The sequence below is a fragment of the Drosophila santomea genome, chromosome 2L (assembly GCF_016746245.2).
Source record: "Drosophila santomea strain STO CAGO 1482 chromosome 2L, Prin_Dsan_1.1, whole genome shotgun sequence".
In the NCBI taxonomy this organism is placed as follows: Eukaryota; Metazoa; Arthropoda; class Insecta; order Diptera; family Drosophilidae; genus Drosophila; species Drosophila santomea.
In genome coordinates this window covers 1140175-1160236 of record NC_053016.2, presented here as the reverse complement: position 1 = coordinate 1160236, position 20062 = coordinate 1140175, and the positions used below count along the sequence as shown (strand labels likewise).

Sequence of the window (20062 nt, the reverse complement as noted above, 5' to 3'; positions counted from 1 at the left end):
TTACCTCCTAAGCGTTTATTATTGCATACAATCTAGAACTTCACTTTCATCCGATCGTACTTTTATTCTCTATTTAAACAAGGTGCTAGCATTTTTTATCAGATAAAAAAATGAGAACTTGATTTATTGCTACGTACATTTACAATTTCTTTAATGAAGCCGAGCTCAGAATGAGGGGGTCAGGGTTTGGTAGGGAATGGCTGGTGGCTAATACTAGGGCCCTAGATCTTCTTGTACTCGATGCGCTCCACCTTGACCTCGTCGCCGATCAGTTGGTACACGTACGTGACCACCGTGGTGCTCTGGATGTCCATCAGCACGAACGAGGGCACTACATTGGTGTCCAGTGGATTGAAGGCGCCCGTGGCCGATCCCGGATTGATGTAGAACTTGTTCCCGTGCTCGTAGGCCTCGAACTTGTACGTGTGCCCCGTGATCAGGATGTCCACGTCCAGTTGCCGCTGGATGAGGGCCAGTGCCTCCGGGTCTCCCCGCGGAACCACCTGGTGGCCGTGGCACAGCCCGATCCGGAACTGGCCCACCGTCACCACCTTCTGCTCCGGATACGTCAGGTTCTCGTCGAAGTCGCCGCGCACTATGTGCACATCATTGGCCAGGGACTTTAGGTAGTCGTAGGACTCCTTGGTGCAGATGTTTCCGGTGGCCAGGATGTGATGGATGCGGCCTGGCACCAGCAGCTTCTTGAACTTGGCCGGCAGGCTGCTGCACCGGTGCGGGATGTGCAGGTCGCCGAGTACCAGAACGAGCATGGTGTCCTTTGTGGAGCTTTGTTGTGTTTCCCAAAAAAATTGTGAAACGCCCAGCGAATCAGTGGCTGCGATAACGATAGCGATTTTATCGAAAGCGTTTGGTGGTGACACCGTTTTGTTTTCCATAACAAAAAGGTGCGTTTGAACATTGAGGTACCCTACCGCGAATATCGACTGTTGCGCATCTCTAGCGATAACATTGCCGGCGAAAATGGAAGCGGATCAAGCAGCAAGCAAAGAAGGTATTTGTTTTGAGATAGAATCGAGTGAAAACAGTGGCTTATGAACGCACATTTCAGCCGAATCATGCATCGACCTCCTGGTGATCGTGCTGGACACGAACCCCTCGCAGCACATCGTGCGCCAGAACCCGCAGAACCTCACCCAGATCCTGGAGGCGGTGATTGCCTTCGGGAATGCGCACCTGATGCAGAAGGCCCAGAACAAACTGGCTGTGGTTTCCTGCTCCCATCATGCCACGTGAGTAGTGGCTGCAACACATGAGCATCACCTAATGGCGCTTCCATTATAGAAACTTCCTGTATCCGCTGCCCAGACGGCAAGTGGAGCTGCGCCAAGTGGATGGACAGTACGAGGCTTTTAGTCTGGTGGAGAAGACAGTGAAGCAACAGCTGGGCAGCATCCTGATGAACGCCCCCCGCCTCAGTGCTCCTTGTGAGAGTCTCCTGGCCGGCAGCATGTCCATGGCGCTGTGCTACATATCCAGGGTAGAGAAAACCTAAAGAGCAACCCCGTTACCAAATCTAACCCAAAATACTCCTCTGCAGCTCCAGAGGAATGTGGCTCCGGGCGTCAAGATGCATTCCCGCATCCTGGTCATCACCGGCAGCAACGAGTGCGCCTCCCAGTACATGACGTTCATGAACGTCTTTTTCACCGCCCAGAAACTGGGCATCACGATCGATACCTGCGCCCTGGACAAGACGCTCAGTTTGCTCCAGCAAGGCTGTGATATTACCTCCGGCCAGTTCCTCAAGGTCACCCAGTTGGACGGCCTGCTGCAGTACCTCTTGTGGGTCTTCCTGCCCGCCCCGCAGATCCGCCACAAGTTGGTCCTTCCGCCACCGCCCAAGGTAGACTACCGCGCCTCCTGCTTCTGCCATCGTGAGCTCATCGACATCGGCTACGTCTGCTCGGTATGCCTGTCGGTCTTCTGCAAGTACAGTCCAATATGCACCACTTGCCAGTGAGTAAAATTTAAAGTTTAATCAATGGGAATTGTACTTACTTACTTTTTATTCTTTGCAGCACCATTTTCAAGAATCCCGGTCCTTTGCCCATTAAGGGTAAAAAGAAAAAGAAGACCGACAAGCAAATGTAATTGCAGCAGTAGAAGATACTGGTTACCAACGGGAGCAGTATGTTAAATATAAAGGTACTTTTTAATATACAACTCTAATTATTTATTGGGGCAACAGCTATATAGTCTTAACAATCCGACCAATCTCTAGACAACTTCCATGTTTAGTGTACCTCTCAATCACTCATTTCTGGTTATTTTACTAAAGTACATGGGTCCAAAGTTGGCCGGCAAGTAGGGCACCACCATTTGTCCGTACTTGAGTCCCTTTGGGTGCTCGAACTTGAAGACATCGCTGAAGAGCGCCGTGTGCCGACTCAGATCCTTGATGGTGGCTGTGATGCCGTACTCCGTGAAAACCTTTTGCAGGGCCATGTGTACAACACCATCGTTCTGGATGGGCGACAACGAGCAGGTGGAGTAAACCAAACTGCCACCGGGTCGCAGGAGACGCAAGCAGTTGGCCAGGATGCCTGCCTGGAGCTCTGGGATCCGCAGGCGCTCCTTTACGCGCGTCGGCTTGAAGATATTGTTGTCCTGCTCGTTGAGCACATGGCGATCCGTGGTGCAGGGCACGTCGACCAGGATCTTGTCGAACTGCTCATACTGGTCCAGATTGCGGGCATCACTCTGGCTGAAGATCAGACGCTTGCCCGCCCAGCGCTCCTTGTAGTCGAACAGGTACTCCTGCATCACCTTGCGCAGCTTATTTAGACGGGACTCTTGGATGTCATTGCAGACCAGGTGATCCAAGTGCAGCGTCTGCAGCATGAGCAGGGACTTACCGCCTGGAGAGGCACAGGCATCGAGCACACGCTCACCAGGCTGCACCTGCAGGAAAAGGGGCGGCAAAGTCGAGGCACCATCCATCATGAAGTGGGAGAGTACACCGGTTATGCACTTCTTGGGTCCCTTGAAATCCGAACAGTTGCCCATTTCATATGTGTACAGGGATAAATGCTCGGGGTAGTGAAAAGAGTCCTCCGGCTCAATGGTGAGTGGGAAATCGGCACTGGTTTGGTAGTACTTGTAGTGCTCCGACTCGGCCACCCAGTCCTCCATGCCCTTGATGCTGTGGGCGGGCATGTACTCGTACAGTCCGCCTGTGCCGAACTGGGGATCCACCAGGCGATGCTCGTCCAGCTTCACATCCTCCTCCAAAGCCTTCGTCAGACTTTGTTTAAAGGGATTATTCACTTGCTCCGTTTGCTGAAGTTGCGTTTCCTGAATGTTGTCAAACTTCAGTTCCAGCGGAAGCTGCGCAGATGCACCATCCTCCGGCGAACTCGGGTATATAGAGGCCACCTCGCGTTCCTGCTGTTTCCGCAGCAGTGCATCCAGTTTGCCCTCGATTTCATGGCGGGATTTGCCCTGTTCCGGCACCGTCTCCGTGCTGGCCTTGAGGCGATCCTGTGCCAGGTTGATCAGGGACTTCATGTTGATGGCTCCATCTGACTCCAGCATGCCGCACGTCTGCTCCGTGTCCCCGAAATTGTTCACCAGGGCGACGTACTTGTGCCTCGTGAGCAGCGCCGCCCGCATGTTCTTCCACCTGCTGCCGTAGACACTGCCGTAGAAGTCATCAAAGTTCTCCAGCGCCCGGTCGCAGTTGTTCTTCCGGTTCTGCAGCACATTCCATCGCTTCTTGGCGCCGCTCTTCCACCTCCTGGACAGCAAACAAATGCTCCGCACCTTCAACATTTTGCGCAATTCGTTGAAACCGGCAAAAGCAAACTGATTACATGAAATCATATGTTTCTGCGCGACTATCGACTATCGATAGTTGACTGTCTTTTGGCGTCTCAGGTTATCAGAGTTCAAACTGTGATAGGCGAAAGGTATGTTGGTTCTTAGATGTTACAATCAATTTCACAACCTTATCACCAATCACTATAAAGTTTGTTATGAGTTATGATCACCCTAGAGCTACATCATGTTCATATATCCAACAAATTCCATTTCGAACAGATCTTTTGTTTATAGGCGTGTTTAGTATACACCTACATATGTGTAACTAGATGCTTTGAGATTCCGTGGAATGGCTAAATATAAACAGGGAACATTGGGTCATTCACCCAGGGTTTCCATTGAAATTGAGGTTGACACCTATTCGCCCTTCCCCTTAAAAAAACACCAGTGCATCCACTAAGACATCGCTTTATTTGTAGACAACTTTTGAAATCAAGAGTGTTAAGTACATTAGGCGGGCTGAAGTGTTTATCCGTAATGGATACGGCTACTAACTATTGGTTACAGCGATCTAAAAACTACAGTGCACACCCTAAATAGAGAACGCATTCAAACAGCGCTCCAATCCGAACTTAAATCTTCTCGAAAATATCTTCAACAAGTTCCCCATTCCGGGTGGGCATTGTACAATCGTAATTGGTATTTACAGTCCAGCATTGACCATTCCACTTGGAACTGGCTTCATCCAAAAGTTATCTGAATCAGCAGCAGTTCGTCGAGTAATTTAGGCAGAGGAATCGGGGCGAGATTGTGGGCTTAGAGCTTAGGGCTTAGTGGGGAGCTCCTTCAACGGAGTCTTCTCGTCCTTGGCCTCGGGATCCTTGGGAGTTCCGGCCTTGTTCCACGGCTGCTCGCTGCCGGAGCCCAAGAAGACGAACACCAGGAATTCCAGGGCGAACAGCACGATGGTCACTCCAAAGATGATGCGCCAGGCGCCAATGTTTTGCTGAAAGAATGACAGAAACCCATTTAAGATATTGGTCAGAATCCCCAGATGCATTTAGCTTACATTTCCCTTGGTGACGAATCCCACGAAGAGGGGCACCACAATACCCGGTAAAGTAGCCGCTGTGTTGGTCAGAGCCACCAGGGTGCCGGCGAAGTTGGGGGCGATATCGATGTGGTTGGACAGGAAGCCGGAGAACATGGAGCCCATGGCCACTATGCCCACGGACATGATCGACACTGCCTCATAGTGACGGCATCCGATGTAGCAGAGGACCAGCAGACAAACTCCAGGGATCAGGGTGCAAATGGAGGTGGCCGTCTTGCGGGCAACGGTGGTGGTAATCTTACCTAGAACGCACATGAAGGTATTTATAATATCTGACTTTGAGAGATTCAATTAAGTTTACGACTTACCCTTGGCCTGCAGGCTGTCCAGGAGCTTGCCCAGGCAGATGCTGAAGATGATCATGGGGAAGTAGGGCAGAGCACTGAGGGCCGCATTGCTGGCCACGTTGAACTTGAGCACCTGCTTCATGTAGAAGGGAATCTCGATGAGGAACATGTACCAGCCGAAGTTGCTGCAGGTGTGGGCAATGAGGATGGCCCAGAAGGGCACGGAGGTGAAGACCTTGCCCCATGGCACCGATGGGTGGTGCTCCGTCTTCTGTTCGGTGCCCAGTGAGCTGGTGATCATTTGGCGCTCCTCCAGGCTGATGAAGCGCTGCTTGTTGGGGTTGTCCTGGACGAGGATGATCCACAGCACCATCCAGATGCAGCTGAGGGAGCCCATTACATAGAACACCGACTCCCACTCCCAAAGGGAGGAGCACATTCCGGCCAGGAGGATGGAAAGAGCCGTACCCGCAGACGTGCCCACGTAGATGATGGTGGACATGACCATGCGTTCGGTGGGCGGGGCCCAGGAGGCAATCATCACGTGCATGGCCGGGAAGGAGGCTCCTCCGCCGACGCCCTCGAGCACTCGCATCAGAATCAGACCACCGTAATGCAGTTTGGTAAACACGGGCGTGAGCAGTGTGCACACCACGTTGATGGCCACCGAGAAGAGCATCACCCACTTGGCGGAGAAGTTCTCGGCCACGTGAGCCAGCGGAATCTGCGACACCAAGTAGCCCCAGAAGTAGCAGCTCAGCAGGGTTCCCTGCAGGGGCTCGCTCCAGACAAAGGGTCCGCCCTCCACCTTAGCCGTCACATTGGAGGCTCCACCCGGCGGGTTGCACTCCTCCACCAGAGACACTTGCGAGACGTTCGAGAGGGTAACACTGCCATGTCCACCCCCGCCTCCCTGGGCCTTAATGGCTGTGTGGTTCAACATGGCCACCATGGCCACGCTGAGATTCACCTTCAGGCCGTAGACAATGGCCATGCCGATGGACCCCAGGAGGGCCAGCACATAGCGGGCGGGCACGAGTTCTGGAAAGGAGATGGTAAGTTTTGTTACTTAATTCGATCATTTCGGTCAATGGAAAATGCAATTCAATATAAGGGAGCCTTTCGGTTGGTTTGCTTGACGAGCCAATTTGATTAATGCCAATTTAATTCCTGCTCCACTAGTTCCATTGGCAATGACGTGGAACGCCAAACGACGCCATTTAGCAAGTTAAGAAATTAGCTATACCCGTTACTTGTAGTGTTAAAGGGTATACCAGCTTGGTTGAAAAGCATGTGACATGCAGAAGGAAGAGTTTCCGCTGGACTAGAATCACTAGTGGAGTCAATCTGACCACGTCCGTTTGTCCGTTCGTCTGTCTGTCCGTATGAGCGCATCACTACCTGAGTAATGGGTATCTAATAGTCGCGACACTCGACGACAGCGTTCCCTGTTGTATTTGAATTGAAAGGAAGGAAGGGCAGACATTTGAAGACATTGCTGGTAATCCTTTACCATTAAGGTATTTCTGGGGACATGACACCACCTTAGTGTCCAATCAGCTGGAGACCCTCGAGTTCCACATGGAGCAGTCACTGATAACTGACAGTTGGGTAGGGTCAGGATAGGGCGCCGCCGCACGCGCATTGATATAAGCCACCCCTTTGGGAATCGGCGAGGGGGTCAATCATGTCCAGCAATTATAAGTGCGCGTTGCGATAACGAGGGGCATAAATTTGTCGTCTGTGTTTTCAATTTCACTTTCATGGCTTTTCGAGCTGGCAACGCGATTATTTATATCTGCTAATTGTGCCGTCGATACTGGGGAATTACTCCCTCAATGTCTTCAGATATACCCTTTCTTTTGAGATTTTTCAATAATTTATTCATTTTATTAGTTGATGAGCCTAACTATCATTGGGTGGAAAACAAATGGCTTTGATTTTTAAAGAAATATATCTCCTGATTAAGTCAGTTTTGTAAGAGTATCCTTTCTTCGTTGGGACTTTCTTTTTCGGTACTTTCTTAATCTCTATTTGTTTAAAGTCAAATGCTGCAGAGCACCAATACATTTCAGATGTTCTATGTGCATAAATTCCCCCAGACTTCCAGACTAATTTGATTGTTTGATTAGGTGGTGCGTGGTGGTAAAGCTCAAGTGTTCTATAGAGGTTAATCTATAGAGGGCTAAAATAAGATCGTTCCTAACAATGCTTTCATTTTATATGCTCAAAAGAAATATATTTGTATATCCTATGAATGATTCAAATTATTTGAGATCTTTGTTGGTCATGCAATGCCTTCGTCTTACAACAATATTTTCATATAAACAATTGATAATTCATCGAATATTATATACAACATTTCACCACAAATATTTCATGCAAGTGTGATGCAATATAAGCATTCTACAGTGAAAAATTGTAATTTGTAAATAGTTAACTTTGTGGAACTATGTAATTTTGTATATATAACTTCAGTTTTGTTCTTTGGCAGTTATAAGATCAACTTTGAGATACTCGTATCCAAACACTAGACCTTTTTTGCAAACGCCGCATAAGAATTTCGCGTAGATTGATTAAAGTAAACACTATTATTTACCCCATTCAAAAGCTTGGCAAACTTTCGCTTTTGTTGGGATAGGTAGACGAATTTCAAGAATGTCGCGTTTGTTTGGGATACGCATACAAATTGGCTATACTCGTACAACATATTTGCCTGCCAATATTGTTTATATCTATGACTTCCATTTGACCTTGTCCGGACATTACTACCCGGGCATAAAAACGCCAAAAACAAATCAAATATGCCGCGTGGCGTGGGCGGCAGTCTAAAAAAAGCCACAGCAACCTAACAACATAAAGGATGTGGCACACACACACACCCAAACACACACAAACACATTGGGGACAAGGAAGATTTCTGGAACTCACGCACACGAACGACCTTTGGAGGTCAAATTTGTATCTTTAATCAGTATTTTAGCCCAGAAAGGATTCCGTCACCCACTTGTTGCACTGCTGCACCAGCACCGCATGTTGCATGCTGCACCGCAGTGGTGCAATTTCGAAACAGCTGGCTTGGATTTCCAAGCCACAACTTACTGCCCAGTATGCTGCCTCTGGCGGGCACTTCGTCCGTCATCTTGGGTATTCCGGGGATATAGGGGCCTTACTGCAGCTGGCGAATGCTAATAGGTTCTTTAAACAGATTGAGATATATTCTCAGGCGTCGAAACCGAACCGAAATGGGACGAAACGAAACGAATCCGAATCCGAAATCAAAGTCCGCGTGCGATTGCCTCGAAAGTTGCTCACCAACTGAAGCGGCTAGCTGGAATACTCTTTGATTTTGTGCGTCGTTCCCAAAAAACGAAATTCTCGTTTCGCGGTGGTGTGCGTGTGTATCTGTGTTTCTGGGCTTCCGACCAAGTGCTTGTGGTGGTGGTGGGTCCCGAGTTTTGGGATCTTGTTCTCCGCCGCCGAACGAACCACCGAGTAACTTGGCCTGCCTGTCGTTGGGCGCGTATCTTTGTGGCTTCGTGTCTTGGGGTTCGGAAACCCGTTGATGATGTTCCCCCCTCCCGAACCCCCAACTCAAATGCCTCATTCAACACGCGCCACACCCGTCGTTCAATTTCGTGTGCCGCACTTTCAATTGCATCGTTGCCCTTAGACACCTCGGGTTGGAGTCCGCGCTGGGTTGCTGTCCCGGGAAAGTTGGCTTTTTCGAATGCGCCCACGCACTTAACTTGGCCAGCATACCAATCTGGTCTACTCCCGTGTCTGAGCCCATGTCGAAAGACTGCCGAATGAAGGGGAAATAGCCATTAAAACCGCTTATTTATGAGCCATGTCGTTCGAATTTTAAATCGCTGTTGATCAGCTTTTGGAGCTACTTACTTTGAATGGCCTTTTCAAATTCAGAAATGTATTAAATGAAGTTCTCCAAACATTAAGTTACTTTCTACCTGTACTTTATGGCAATGCTTTATATAATCTTTCGGCCTTACTCAACAGAAAAACAAATTCCCTCTACAGGTGGACAAAACGAAGCAGTCCGTATATAAAGCGCTTATTTAACATGCAAAACGCGTGCATGAAATTAGTATAAATTTTGGGAGAAGATCTAGACCCAATGGCCCATCAAGAAAGCCCCATGTATCAATTATATTTATATGAATGTATATATATATATTTGAATATTATATAGTATTGTTTCGATGAATTGAAGTGAATTTCCTATTTGACTGGCCAATTAACGCCGATCCTACAACTTCTGCAGCAGATTGTCTCATGATAAGAGGTGTGAAATCGTGCTGCCCGTGGGGGAATCACTAGAGCAAATTCTTCCCATTGTTTAGCTATATTAGTTTTTAGTTATATTCATGGGGAAATCAGCTTTAAACGCATTCGTTAAGGCTGCTCCTTGCCTCGTTGGCCAGCATGTTTTTCTTTCTGGTCAATTGCTGATGAGATATGCAAATGTCCCTCTACTTCCCATTCAAGCGCCCCAAAACCATGCCACAATCTTCAGGCTCCAATGCTCCTGCACTCCATACATATTAATGCCAGCTTTTCATACCTCTAAAGTTATACCCGCCATATGGTAACAATTTGGCTTACAAGGGGCATACAATCTGCGACTAAAGAAAGACTTTTCAACTAAGTTTGATTTTTTAACGTACATAAAGTGTAATCTTGCATTCAATGCAAGCTAGTGCCTCATTATAACTATAGTGAAGGGCATGCCGTAGTCATTATGAAACCCCATCGATCCACTCTTAAATAAATAAAAAGCAGAGGCCTCGTGTCAAACGCATTTGGTTATCTGGAGCCCAGCTTCGTAACTCGCAATGTTTTGTTTATTTGCCTTACTGTTTATGGTGTGTGCTCCATTGTTTATGGCCATTTGGGGCTCTGTTTGCACAAAGTTGGACCTCATCTGGCGTCCGGACCAGAACTTTGTGTCCCCTTTGCAGTCACATTTGACCACAATGGAGGCTTCACGCTTTTCTAGTTTTCCAGTTTGCCAGTTTACCAGCTTTTCCGGACATGCAGCACTTTAATGGGGATTCGCATGGAACATTAAAGAAGTAGAATATACTGGGCCTTCTGATGATGAAACCCATACGAATTGCGTTGGATGTCAACGCGTGTGCGAAGGCCAATTGGTTTTTATTAAATTTTTGGCACACACTTCGTTTGAGAGTCTAATTGTTAATTGGTGGCCTTCATTGAATTGCCTCCCAATTTCCCATTACTTAACTTTCCTTCCGAACTTTCGTCTGCGATTCGGTTGGCAACCCAGTGTAGATGCGGAAAATGATTTTGATGACTTTTTCATTGAGTGGCGGTTACTGCGCAGCTGAAAATACAAATTCCCCTAATTGTAACTGATGGCGATGGCTGTAAGCTTTGAATTGACACATTTCTTTGATTCGATATGGGTGGGAAAAGTGCTCGAGCCGCCCATTTTTATTGAAATTTCTTCCATTGAGCATTGGTTTGGCCAATTGGTTTCCAGGTCAATGGACTGACACCTCCTCCTCGTGAAACTTAGATCTCAAAACTCCCCATTCATCCAATTTTGTTTGGTTTTCAAACCAAAGACGTGTTTTATTTAATCGTAAATCAGTTGCGTGTAAATAAATGTATTTTCAAACTAAGCTCGCGCAAAGAACTTAAGGCGTAAACCAAAGGCCAAGTATTCAGAGACCCAAAGGAGTGAGGAAAGTATATAATTTGAATGTTAATATTAGAGTTGACTGTTCATATATATGTATATATGTTCATGTATATATGTATTTTGGATTGTATTGTATACACACACACATATTCGCTATTAATGCATTTCAAATACTCCTCGTCGAGTGTAGCTCTGTATAATAATAATAATAATAATATATAATAATTTATTTTCATAGTACATATGTATGTATATTTGATTATTACCAAAAACAGTCAGACAATTTCATTCAAATTAAAGAGACGCCTCTCCTACGTCGGCATAGAATATTTTAAATATTTATGCCCTGAGCCATTTTTTAATTTCGACAAAATGTTTGCATATTTGCATATTGTATACGTATATATATTTTATATATATTTTATTACCAACATATTAGCTGCGGATATTCGCTATATATACGGTTAAAATTCTCATTATCAATTGTCAGATCGTTTGTCCCCAAGTCGGCGAGGGTCCTTAAAAAGTGTAGTTCGAAATGTGATGGCTTCAAATAACATCAAAAATATTTTGCTTATGCGTTTGCTTTGGCTTTATCTTCAGTTTAGATTAAATTAAAGCGATTAGAGGAGCATTGTTGCTGCTGAGCTCGATTAAGATTGATATATAGTTGTATATGTTTTCATATATGTATATATGTATGTATATATACGTATTCATATTTGACGTTCTCCTCTCGATTTTGTACTAGTCGGGAAGCCTCTAGTTCGATAAGTATTACACAACTAGATACAGATAGTTGCGGACTCCAGTAGTTGTACCTTAGTTGCCATAGACACCGATTTCTTACAGGGATTACAGTGGCGTAGATATAGATTCGGTTTAGTTCGGTGTGGATTTCGTGGGTGAGAATCCTAAACACTGATTGATTATGTTCCTGACGCACGACACGAGTGTAACACACATGCATGTAACAATAATTTAATTCTTGTTAGTTGGTTTAAAATTGAAGTTCTACACAAAAATTGCACACGAGTTGACCTTGACACTAGCTCATTACCATAATTGAATTAGAAATTGAAGTTTGGATTTTTTGTTTACATTTTCATTTTGGTTTTCATTTTGGTTTTGGTTTCTTGGATTATGTTCAAAAAAACGAGAAATTCTCTTCGTGGGGCCTGTGGCTATCATTTAAGTACTACTAGACTATCCTCGCTTGGCATCCTTAGATCCTTAGAAGTACTTCTCGCCATTATAGCTGGATCCGCGTTCGGCCACCGGCTCGTTCATGAATTGGCTCTGGCCCACCGAGCGCTTCTTCTTGGCCACCATGTAGCGCTGCTTCGAGGAGCCGAATCCTGGAGGGATTATTGAACATTTTAGAATACTTCCACCCATCCTACATCCGACTTCTCAATCCCGACTTACGGCTATTCAACCCGCTGTACTTGTGCTGCCGCGGCACGTAGTCGTACTTGGGCATCGCCTGGTTCTGATTCTGGTTCAGGTTCTGGTTGTCCAGCGGCACTCCGGCGCCGTAGTAGTCCGTCTGCACGGGCACATCGAACCAGCTGCCGGCGGGCACGTAGTCCAGGTCATCGGAGGCGATCATGGGCACTGGTCCGGAGCTCTCCACATCGCTCTCCTTGCGCGCCCGCTCTCCGGCTTCCACGAGGGCCACCAGGGCCAGCATGTCTGCGGGGTTCAGCTGGGTGTCGCGTTTCAGTCTGGAGGAGGGAGGCAGGCTATTAACTTGTGAAGTATGATTTTCCATACCCGAACACATAAGGTATACAATATTACGCATACGCAATGTGGCCACTCATTGAGGCACTTCACTCACCGCATGTCGTTAAATCGGCGGTATTTGTTGAGGCTGATACCCTCGCCGTTGTAGCCACTTGCACTGCCCAGGCTGCTCGCTCCATTGGCGCCGGGAGTGGCCAGGTTATAGTACATGCCCCGCTTGCTGCGGTCGTCCAGGTTGTAGTTCCGGTTGGCATAGGTCAGCGGAACCGAGAGGGGAATGCTCTCCAGGTAGGCCTCGGCATTCAGGAGGTTCTGCAGGTTGTCGTAGGCCTTGTTGCGCGCACTCGAGCCACTCACTAAAAATAATGATTACTTAGCATAACCCAGTGGTAATAGATGTGCCACGTTGTGGGACGCACCTCTGCGCTCGGGCACGTAGTCATCGAGCTCCTGGAGATCCCGCTCGCCATAGCTGACGGGAACGGCGGCCTCGTAGTCGTCGGCCCAGACGCCACTGGGCACATCGCTGCCGTAGTCGCTGGAGGCGATGGAGTACGGGTTGTACTCGTAGTTGATGCCCCTCTTGCGCATCGTGGAGCTGGCCACCGCCTCCTCCAGGGCGGACGGCTCCTCCTGCAGCTGCTGTTGGCTGTTCTGGGCGGCGGCCGCCACGGCGGCCAGGATCTCCTCGTTGGAGGGCAGGGGGTAGACACCGGACGGCACCTGCTGCTGCTGCTGGCTGGAAACCGGAACTGGACTGTTCCGGGCCGACGGAGCGTTGCTGAAGGAAGCGGGCACAATTTCCGGACTCGACTTCTTGTCCGCCGTGGGCACGGCACTCGCCTCCTCGGAGCGTTTCGCTGTTTGCGGGATTGGGAGTGGGTAACGCAAATTGAAAATGAAATTGAAATTTAACATCGGCCGCTGCTCTGCGCCACTCGAATTTTCCATTCCCATATTCCATTTCCCACTTACCACTGCCCATTTGCCCATTTGGCCACTTTGCCCGGGGCTGATTCAATAAATTCGCATCCCCGCAGCCGAGAAGTGACCGCAAAACCAATTAGCCGCCGTCCGCAGAACGAGTACCGAGTACCATAATTGTTTTATACGCCCGAGCATATTTCTCGGTCCGGGCTAATTGCTTTTAGCGCCCTGACAGCCGGCTTTATGTCTAGTTTATTCCCCATGTAATCCCCAGAGCAGGGCCACCCACCCGAGGAGTGACCTTATTAATCCTAATCGCATTGCCCACTGGCATCCCACTGTCATCCAATCGAAAAAAGGGGTTCTTTGCGCAACAGTTGGCCCGCTAATTGGCCGGGTTTTAATATCTCGCATCGGCTGATAACTTTAATCGAGCGCTGGCCGCCGCCAATTAGGATTCAGTTAGCACCTGACATGAGCCCTCCTCATGGCCGGTTATTCCAAATACCATCTCCAAACCAATCTCGAGCTTAGGTGGATCAACCACCTGGGTCGTGACAATAAACTCGTTAAACTCCCCTGCAACGGAATTGGATGAGGCATTTCGCAGGGCTCCGCGAATTTCTCTACCCGTTCTCGATTTCTCTATGTATAGCTTATCTCTATCATTATCGAAAGTGAGATATCGCATATATAGTGGAGTGAAGTAGAGTGGAGTTGAGTGGAATAGATACCCAAATAGCCATGATTTATACGACCCCCATGATTAATGTGTTATTAGCCTGTGCCAATTGAAAGCTGGTAAAATAAAATATCCGGCTATCGGGAAATGGTGTACCATAAAATGACGAGCGTTTTGCATAAAATGGGAAATTAATGTGTGCTGTTTGACTTACTCTACAGATATCTAGAATATATATCCTATCAAGGTTGTGAAATTCAAGGCCCGTCCTAGTTAAATAATTTCTACTGTGCATTTAGTTTCTGCTGCATACTTTTAGATACTTTTAGTCGTAACTGAATATATAACAGAAGCCTCACACTTAGAAGCTATTTTAATATGTTTATTTTCAAAGTGCTGACTAATATGTTGCGTGGAAACACAAGTTTCTTCCGAGAAACAGTGAAATTCCATTCGGGCTGTAGAATTCCACATTCTTGAAGGCGACACACTTAATGGATGACTCGTAACCCAGTTCGCGATTCCCCAGAGTCCTTGGGCCATTGGACAATTCCTGAAACCCGCTGGCTAAACGCTTCCCAGTACTCGCAGTCATTTAATGCCCCCAATGCTCATGTTTCGCCTCCATGCCGCCCACGCCCACATCCACGTCCATGCCCGTGCCTCAAATATGTTTATGTGTGGCGAATGTCCTGCTCTCGGATGTCCATCACCCTGGGTAGCTGGATGGGTGGCTGGGTGGCTTGGTTTGCTGGCCGGGTACTTGAATAAATAAATAAGAGAAAAGCTGGCAGGCTCTGACGTTGGCTGACGTCGTCCTCGGTCGCCTCCCCCCTCTCCCTTCCCCCAGCCAGGCTGTTCACTGAACTGCAAAAGTATCAACAAGTTGTTTGCTCCCCGCACACACTCACACTAACACACACATGCTCAGAGATTGGGGGGCAAGTGGGTGGCCAGTGGAGGTGCTGGGCCAGCAGCTGTTGGAGAAGTCGGGCCACCACAGACAGCGCGACATGAACATGGACATGAACATGAACATGAGCACAATTAACGCCACGGCCAAGTCCTTGGGCGGCGTTTCTTTCAGCCCCGCACAGAAATAACTTAATAGCCACGGCATATGGAAAAATTTGTCAAGCGCATGAAAATGCGCTGGGAGCCTGTGGTTTCGATGCCTGTGGATGGGATGGAATACCCCCCATCCAATCCAAATCCAATCTGGGATGAGCGACAGGAGGAGAACGATGGCAGGCAGTGCTCTTATAAATATTTAATGCGCCCACTTGACTGCTGCTGCGTGGCTTAATCGCTGGGGTGGACCCTGTTTTCACTTTGCATTTTGAAGAGTGCCAGGAGTGCCGACAGCTGGACACTCGCAGGCAACAGCCCGTTTGCCTTTCTCATTACGCTGCCATATGTGGCTATGTAAACACGTTGGGGGGAGTGGGGTGCTTTCGGTGCCGCCCACATTGGGGCTTAATAAATCTATTTAGGGCGAACTGTTGTGGTGGCGCAAAATCTGTTAGTGCTTTGCACGAAGTGGGAAGTGCTTGGAAGTATGCTATGAAAATGACTCTCTTTAAGGGACATTCCCTTATGAAGACTCAAGTCCCTGGAGATTTGTTTCTAACCCAAAGGTATATTTACTTAATAAAATAATTAGAAATAAACCTAAGCCATACTGCATATTTGTGCAACTGTCTGAAAGAATGCAGCAATATGCTTAACTTCGGCTTTTAACTGATTTTTTCTTAAATTTTAACTTGCTAATACTTTTTGGGGCTGGTGGAGTCTGTCCACCCCAAATACTTTCCATTTTCAGGGAACCTGCCTTTTACATTTTGATGTGGCTGCCGTTGGCTTTTGGCGACTGACTTCTGACCAAAGCCCCGCTCCTTTTGGCCTGCTTCTCTGCGGTTTGGGCCGCCAGCGAACGTGTTGCATACACGAACGCGTATTTATACTCGGGATCGGGATAGGGAAAGGCTTAACAGCTTTGGGTGGCTGCCTACTTAAGGGCTCAGTGCTGCGGTGAAAGTGGGCGGCCATTGGGCTGAGTTGGGCGCCACTTTCTCCCAAGATGTGGTGAATGGCGATGGTGAAAGAAGAAAGGCGATGCTAGGCGAACGGCGCCAGGCGAGCAGAAGGTGCAGAAGGCGCAGAAGGGGCTGAAAACTTTCGCCTAACTCGCTTTCTAAAAATAGAAATGAAATCGCGCGCACGTACGCACACTTTAACAGCATGGAGGCCCCCACACACACACACACACCAGCACACACACACGCATTCACCAACACACTCGCACAAAGGAGGCTGGCCGCCATTTTGTGTGGCGAACGCCTACGCGATGTTTAACTGCGCTGTAGGTTCCCATGTGCCTGTGTTGGTGAGCTCTGAGCTACATGTATGAACAATGTAATGCACTGGGAGAAATCGGGGAGCTAAGACCATATGTTTGATGACCGTTTCCGCAGAAATGAAAGCTTCTTTCAAGCTGTTGAAAAGTATGCAACATTATGTTTTAAATCGGCAGCTCTGATTTATCACGAACATTTAGGCAGAAGTCACAGAGATTTTATTTAAAATTAGTTAGTTGACTTCTTTAGTGCTTGTGTGTAATTAATGTTTAAATATTTTACACTTAACACTCATTTTATTTGGTAGTTTTCATTCAAGAGCGGCTCTAGCTTGCACACTTGTTCCAAAAAGCCAAACAATTGGGTAAGAATCGTTAGCAGCACAGATAATATCACCTAGTTGGGTAGTTTTCGCACAGTGCAGGCACAGTAATGATTCACTAAGCCAGTGCAAGAAAAACAACCGCAGGATGGAAATTTGTAAATCGCTCTAGGAGCGGGGCATTCAAAAGGACGACAGCTGTCGTCCTGGCGCAAAACACCTACACAATTTCCTGGCAGAAACAGCGAACGGCGAACGGCGAACAACGAGCGGGAAATGGGAAATGGAAAATGCTAAATGAGATGAGCTCCAAGATGGAGCCACTCGAGCGGATGCCCGACCCCCAGAAGCCAAAGCCAAAGCCAGAGCCAGCAGCCCACCCACGCAGATGACGAGCAGTTTGCGCCTCGGGCCGGGCATTTTTCAAAAACTCGAATTTTCCCAGTGACCTTTGGCATTAAGAGTGGGCGTGGGCGTGGACGTGGACGTGGGCGGAGCTGCTGCTCCACCTGGACTGAACTTTGGCACTCACCTGCGGCCGGCTGTTGCTGCTGCTCCAGCTGCTGGTGTTGCTGGTGCTGCTGTTGCTGTTGCTGCTGCTGGAGCTTATGGTTGGCGCTGGTGGAGAGCTCCGTGTCCTGGGCGAGCACGGAGGCGGGCACCGCCCGGATGGGAGGACTGAGGCACAGGATCAGTGCCAGGACTAGCAGCAGACTGCTGCCGGGCAACGAGATGCGTGGCATGTTGACGGCGAGCGGCACTTCACTTGCACCTGCTGGTGTCCCAAATAGGATTCGGAATCGGATCTGGCTGGAGGTGGGAGGTCGACTTCGACTCCTGGCCTGGTTTCTCCCGGTGTTTCGCTCCCAGTGGTCTGCGCACTTCGACTGTTCTGAATGAACTGACGTCCCAGCGACGCAGTGCAACAGTTTTTAACGTACTGCCCCGATTCCGTGCCGTCCGTCCGTCGGCCGTTGGCTTGCAGACCACATTCAAGTGCCACCCACCTCCGACCACCACCGTCCTTCTCTTCAGTCCGAATCCCCCCATCCGGTCTGCACACAACCTACGTCACTCTCATTGATAAAGACTGCGGAGCTCGGCGGAGCCTGCTTACGTAGTTCCCTGGCGAGGCAGCGAGCCAATCCTCCACTGCGCCTGCGTCGGATCTGCACAGAGCTGCGTTACTGCCAGGTCGCATTGGTGGGCCTCCGTGGTGGTGCTGGGTATGCCCCTATGACACTGGCTGTTATGTAAATTGTAATTGTATTACACAATTAAGGAGTTTCGATTTTATTTTTAACTCTTACCTGACCAAATTAGCTTCACACTAACGAATGTAATAGTGTGTTGTAAACAATGCAGTCTAAAACCCATGCTAATGAACTTTTTGAGGTGCTGGGCTTGCAAAAATTGTTTTTGTGCATATTAATATGATCATTTTTCAATATCAGCAATTAGACATATATGCTCTACCCTTCCTACTCAATTCTCAGGAGCGTTCTTTCAGTGGAACGCGGAACGTTGGGCTACAAGCACCTTTACAAGCGGAAGATGAAAGCTAAAAGTGTGGTCTTCATCCTCGTCCCCTTACTCATAGCGCTCTCCCATGGAACTCCAGTTGATCGGGACGAGATCGGTGGTCCAATGGCGATGAGGGGATTCAGCAACAGCCTGGGCATCTTCGTGGAGTACGCCGGTCAGGCATCGCTAGCCTCAAAGAATTGGGAATTCTGTGTCAGCTTCAACTTGGAGTCGCTTGATGCGGGTATAAAGGTATTCAAGAACGTATACAAGGATCTTGTCGAAATATGCGACAGGCACGTGGCTCTTTGTCCGGAAATCCAGAATATAACACAATTTGCGGATAGTGTTCTTCGGGATGGACTGATTGACACGAAGAACCAGCTGGACTTTAGGGTCGGACAACTTTCTTTGGGGGAAGACGACGTGGCCAACTCATCAGCCTGCATTGACAGCTCCATAAACGTAATAGACGTAAGTCGATACAATTCCGTTCTATGACGATCAACGTCCTGAAGAAAGGTTACTTAAGCAGAAGTCTCATCTGTACCTTCTGGGCAACCGACTAAAAAGTTCGCAGAATGCCATAACTGAAGCCATAATCTCTGCCCACCAGCATAAACTTAGTCCTTTCGTCCTTTCAATCAATCAGCTGCACGCAGAGATTTCACAGAGTCGATGGCTGCCAATTCGACGGCTGCGATTCTCAATCCGGGATATTCACCTCCTCGCCTCCGTAGTTCCACTGCAGTGGAGCAACCACGTGGTGTTCCAAATCACAGTGCCCCTGAGCGATGCGGAGCTTTTTAATATCTACCGATTGACACCCATTCCACGGTTGAATAATGACGAAATCCAACTGGTGGACAACGAAACGCCCTATCTGGGTGTCAACGATCATCTGGACAGGTATTTCCCGCTTCGGAACTTGGACGACTGCATTGAGCTGGGCGAAGAGAAGTTCGTCTGCAGGCACATCCACATTACCTACACAACTGCGGATGACAGTTGTGCCTGCTCCCTGGCGGCCATACGGAACCAGTCTTCCGAAGCCTGCACCTTCCGTCCAGTGGGGAAAAAGAGTCAGTGGACACCGATGCTGGCACCGAATTCCTGGATGGTGGCCCTTACCAAGGAGCTGACATTAACAGGCGTGTGCTCTGGTGAGAGACAGGAGCTCAGGATAAACGGCAGTGGAATCCTGAGCATTCGAAGCGACTGTGTCGTGCGCAGTCCGGCCGTAAACCTTCAAGGAGAAAACCGGAAAAGAATTCATTCGAGAAAAGGCTACGCATCGCTGCAGATGGCCGCCAAATCTTCCCCTGAATTCGTGACCATTAATCAACTACTGGCGATCATCGGCCAACTGGAGCGGAATCAGAAAAAAGTGGAAGCAGTTGGAGGTTATCCAATGGGGGTCATCGGTGTGTGCACAGTCCTATTGCTGATTGCCCTTCTCCTTTCGGCTACCTGGTTATATCGCACCCATCGCAGCAAACTTGCGCGGGCCCAGGATCCAGTCAACCAAGTCAATGGTCTCCAGGATTCACAGAATAGCACCAGAGCCTGCAATCTTCCCCTGCTGGAAAAAACTACATGTGGAAATACCGAATAGATTAGATTTTTTAACAAGT

At 48.3% G+C, this 20062-nt stretch overlaps 6 protein-coding genes across 6 annotated transcripts; 2 read left to right on the top strand and 4 right to left on the bottom strand.

Moving 5' to 3' along the window:
• Window positions 1–39: 39 nt before the first annotated feature.
• LOC120458237 (vacuolar protein sorting-associated protein 29) lies at window positions 40–863 on the bottom strand. Its single transcript, XM_039645821.1, has one exon. The coding sequence runs from the start codon at window positions 768–770 to the stop codon at window positions 222–224; it is 549 nt and encodes a 182-aa protein (XP_039501755.1). The 5' UTR covers window positions 771–863; the 3' UTR covers window positions 40–221.
• A 14-nt stretch (window positions 864–877) lies between these two features.
• Window positions 878–2181, top strand: LOC120458235 (general transcription factor IIH subunit 3). The gene is made up of 5 exons (XM_039645820.1): window positions 878–1012; window positions 1070–1250; window positions 1303–1498; window positions 1559–1977; window positions 2040–2181. Exons 1-5 carry the CDS (start codon window positions 982–984, stop codon window positions 2110–2112), a joined length of 900 nt encoding a protein of 299 aa, XP_039501754.1. The 5' UTR covers window positions 878–981; the 3' UTR covers window positions 2113–2181.
• Window positions 2170–3904, bottom strand: LOC120458232 (5-methylcytosine rRNA methyltransferase NSUN4). Its single transcript, XM_039645817.2, has one exon. The coding sequence runs from the start codon at window positions 3841–3843 to the stop codon at window positions 2272–2274; it is 1572 nt and encodes a 523-aa protein (XP_039501751.1). The 5' UTR covers window positions 3844–3904; the 3' UTR covers window positions 2170–2271.
• A 145-nt stretch (window positions 3905–4049) lies between these two features.
• On the bottom strand, window positions 4050–8507 carry LOC120458233 (sialin). Its single transcript, XM_039645818.2, has 4 exons — window positions 8284–8507; window positions 5203–6222; window positions 4850–5136; window positions 4050–4786 (listed from the first exon to the last, which is right to left on the bottom strand). Exons 1-4 carry the CDS (start codon window positions 8321–8323, stop codon window positions 4604–4606), a joined length of 1530 nt encoding a protein of 509 aa, XP_039501752.1. The 5' UTR covers window positions 8324–8507; the 3' UTR covers window positions 4050–4603.
• Window positions 6130–20060, top strand: LOC120458231. The gene is given in 3 exon segments (XM_039645816.2): window positions 6130–6236; window positions 18401–18905; window positions 18907–20060. Coding segments are annotated over 2 exon segments (1584 nt in total). The 5' UTR covers window positions 6130–6236; window positions 18401–18458; the 3' UTR covers window positions 20044–20060.
• Window positions 10762–17817, bottom strand: LOC120458234. Its single transcript, XM_039645819.2, has 5 exons — window positions 17437–17817; window positions 13036–13476; window positions 12711–12972; window positions 12296–12594; window positions 10762–12225 (listed from the first exon to the last, which is right to left on the bottom strand). Exons 1-5 carry the CDS (start codon window positions 17645–17647, stop codon window positions 12101–12103), a joined length of 1338 nt encoding a protein of 445 aa, XP_039501753.1. The 5' UTR covers window positions 17648–17817; the 3' UTR covers window positions 10762–12100.
• Window positions 20061–20062: the final 2 nt, after the last annotated feature.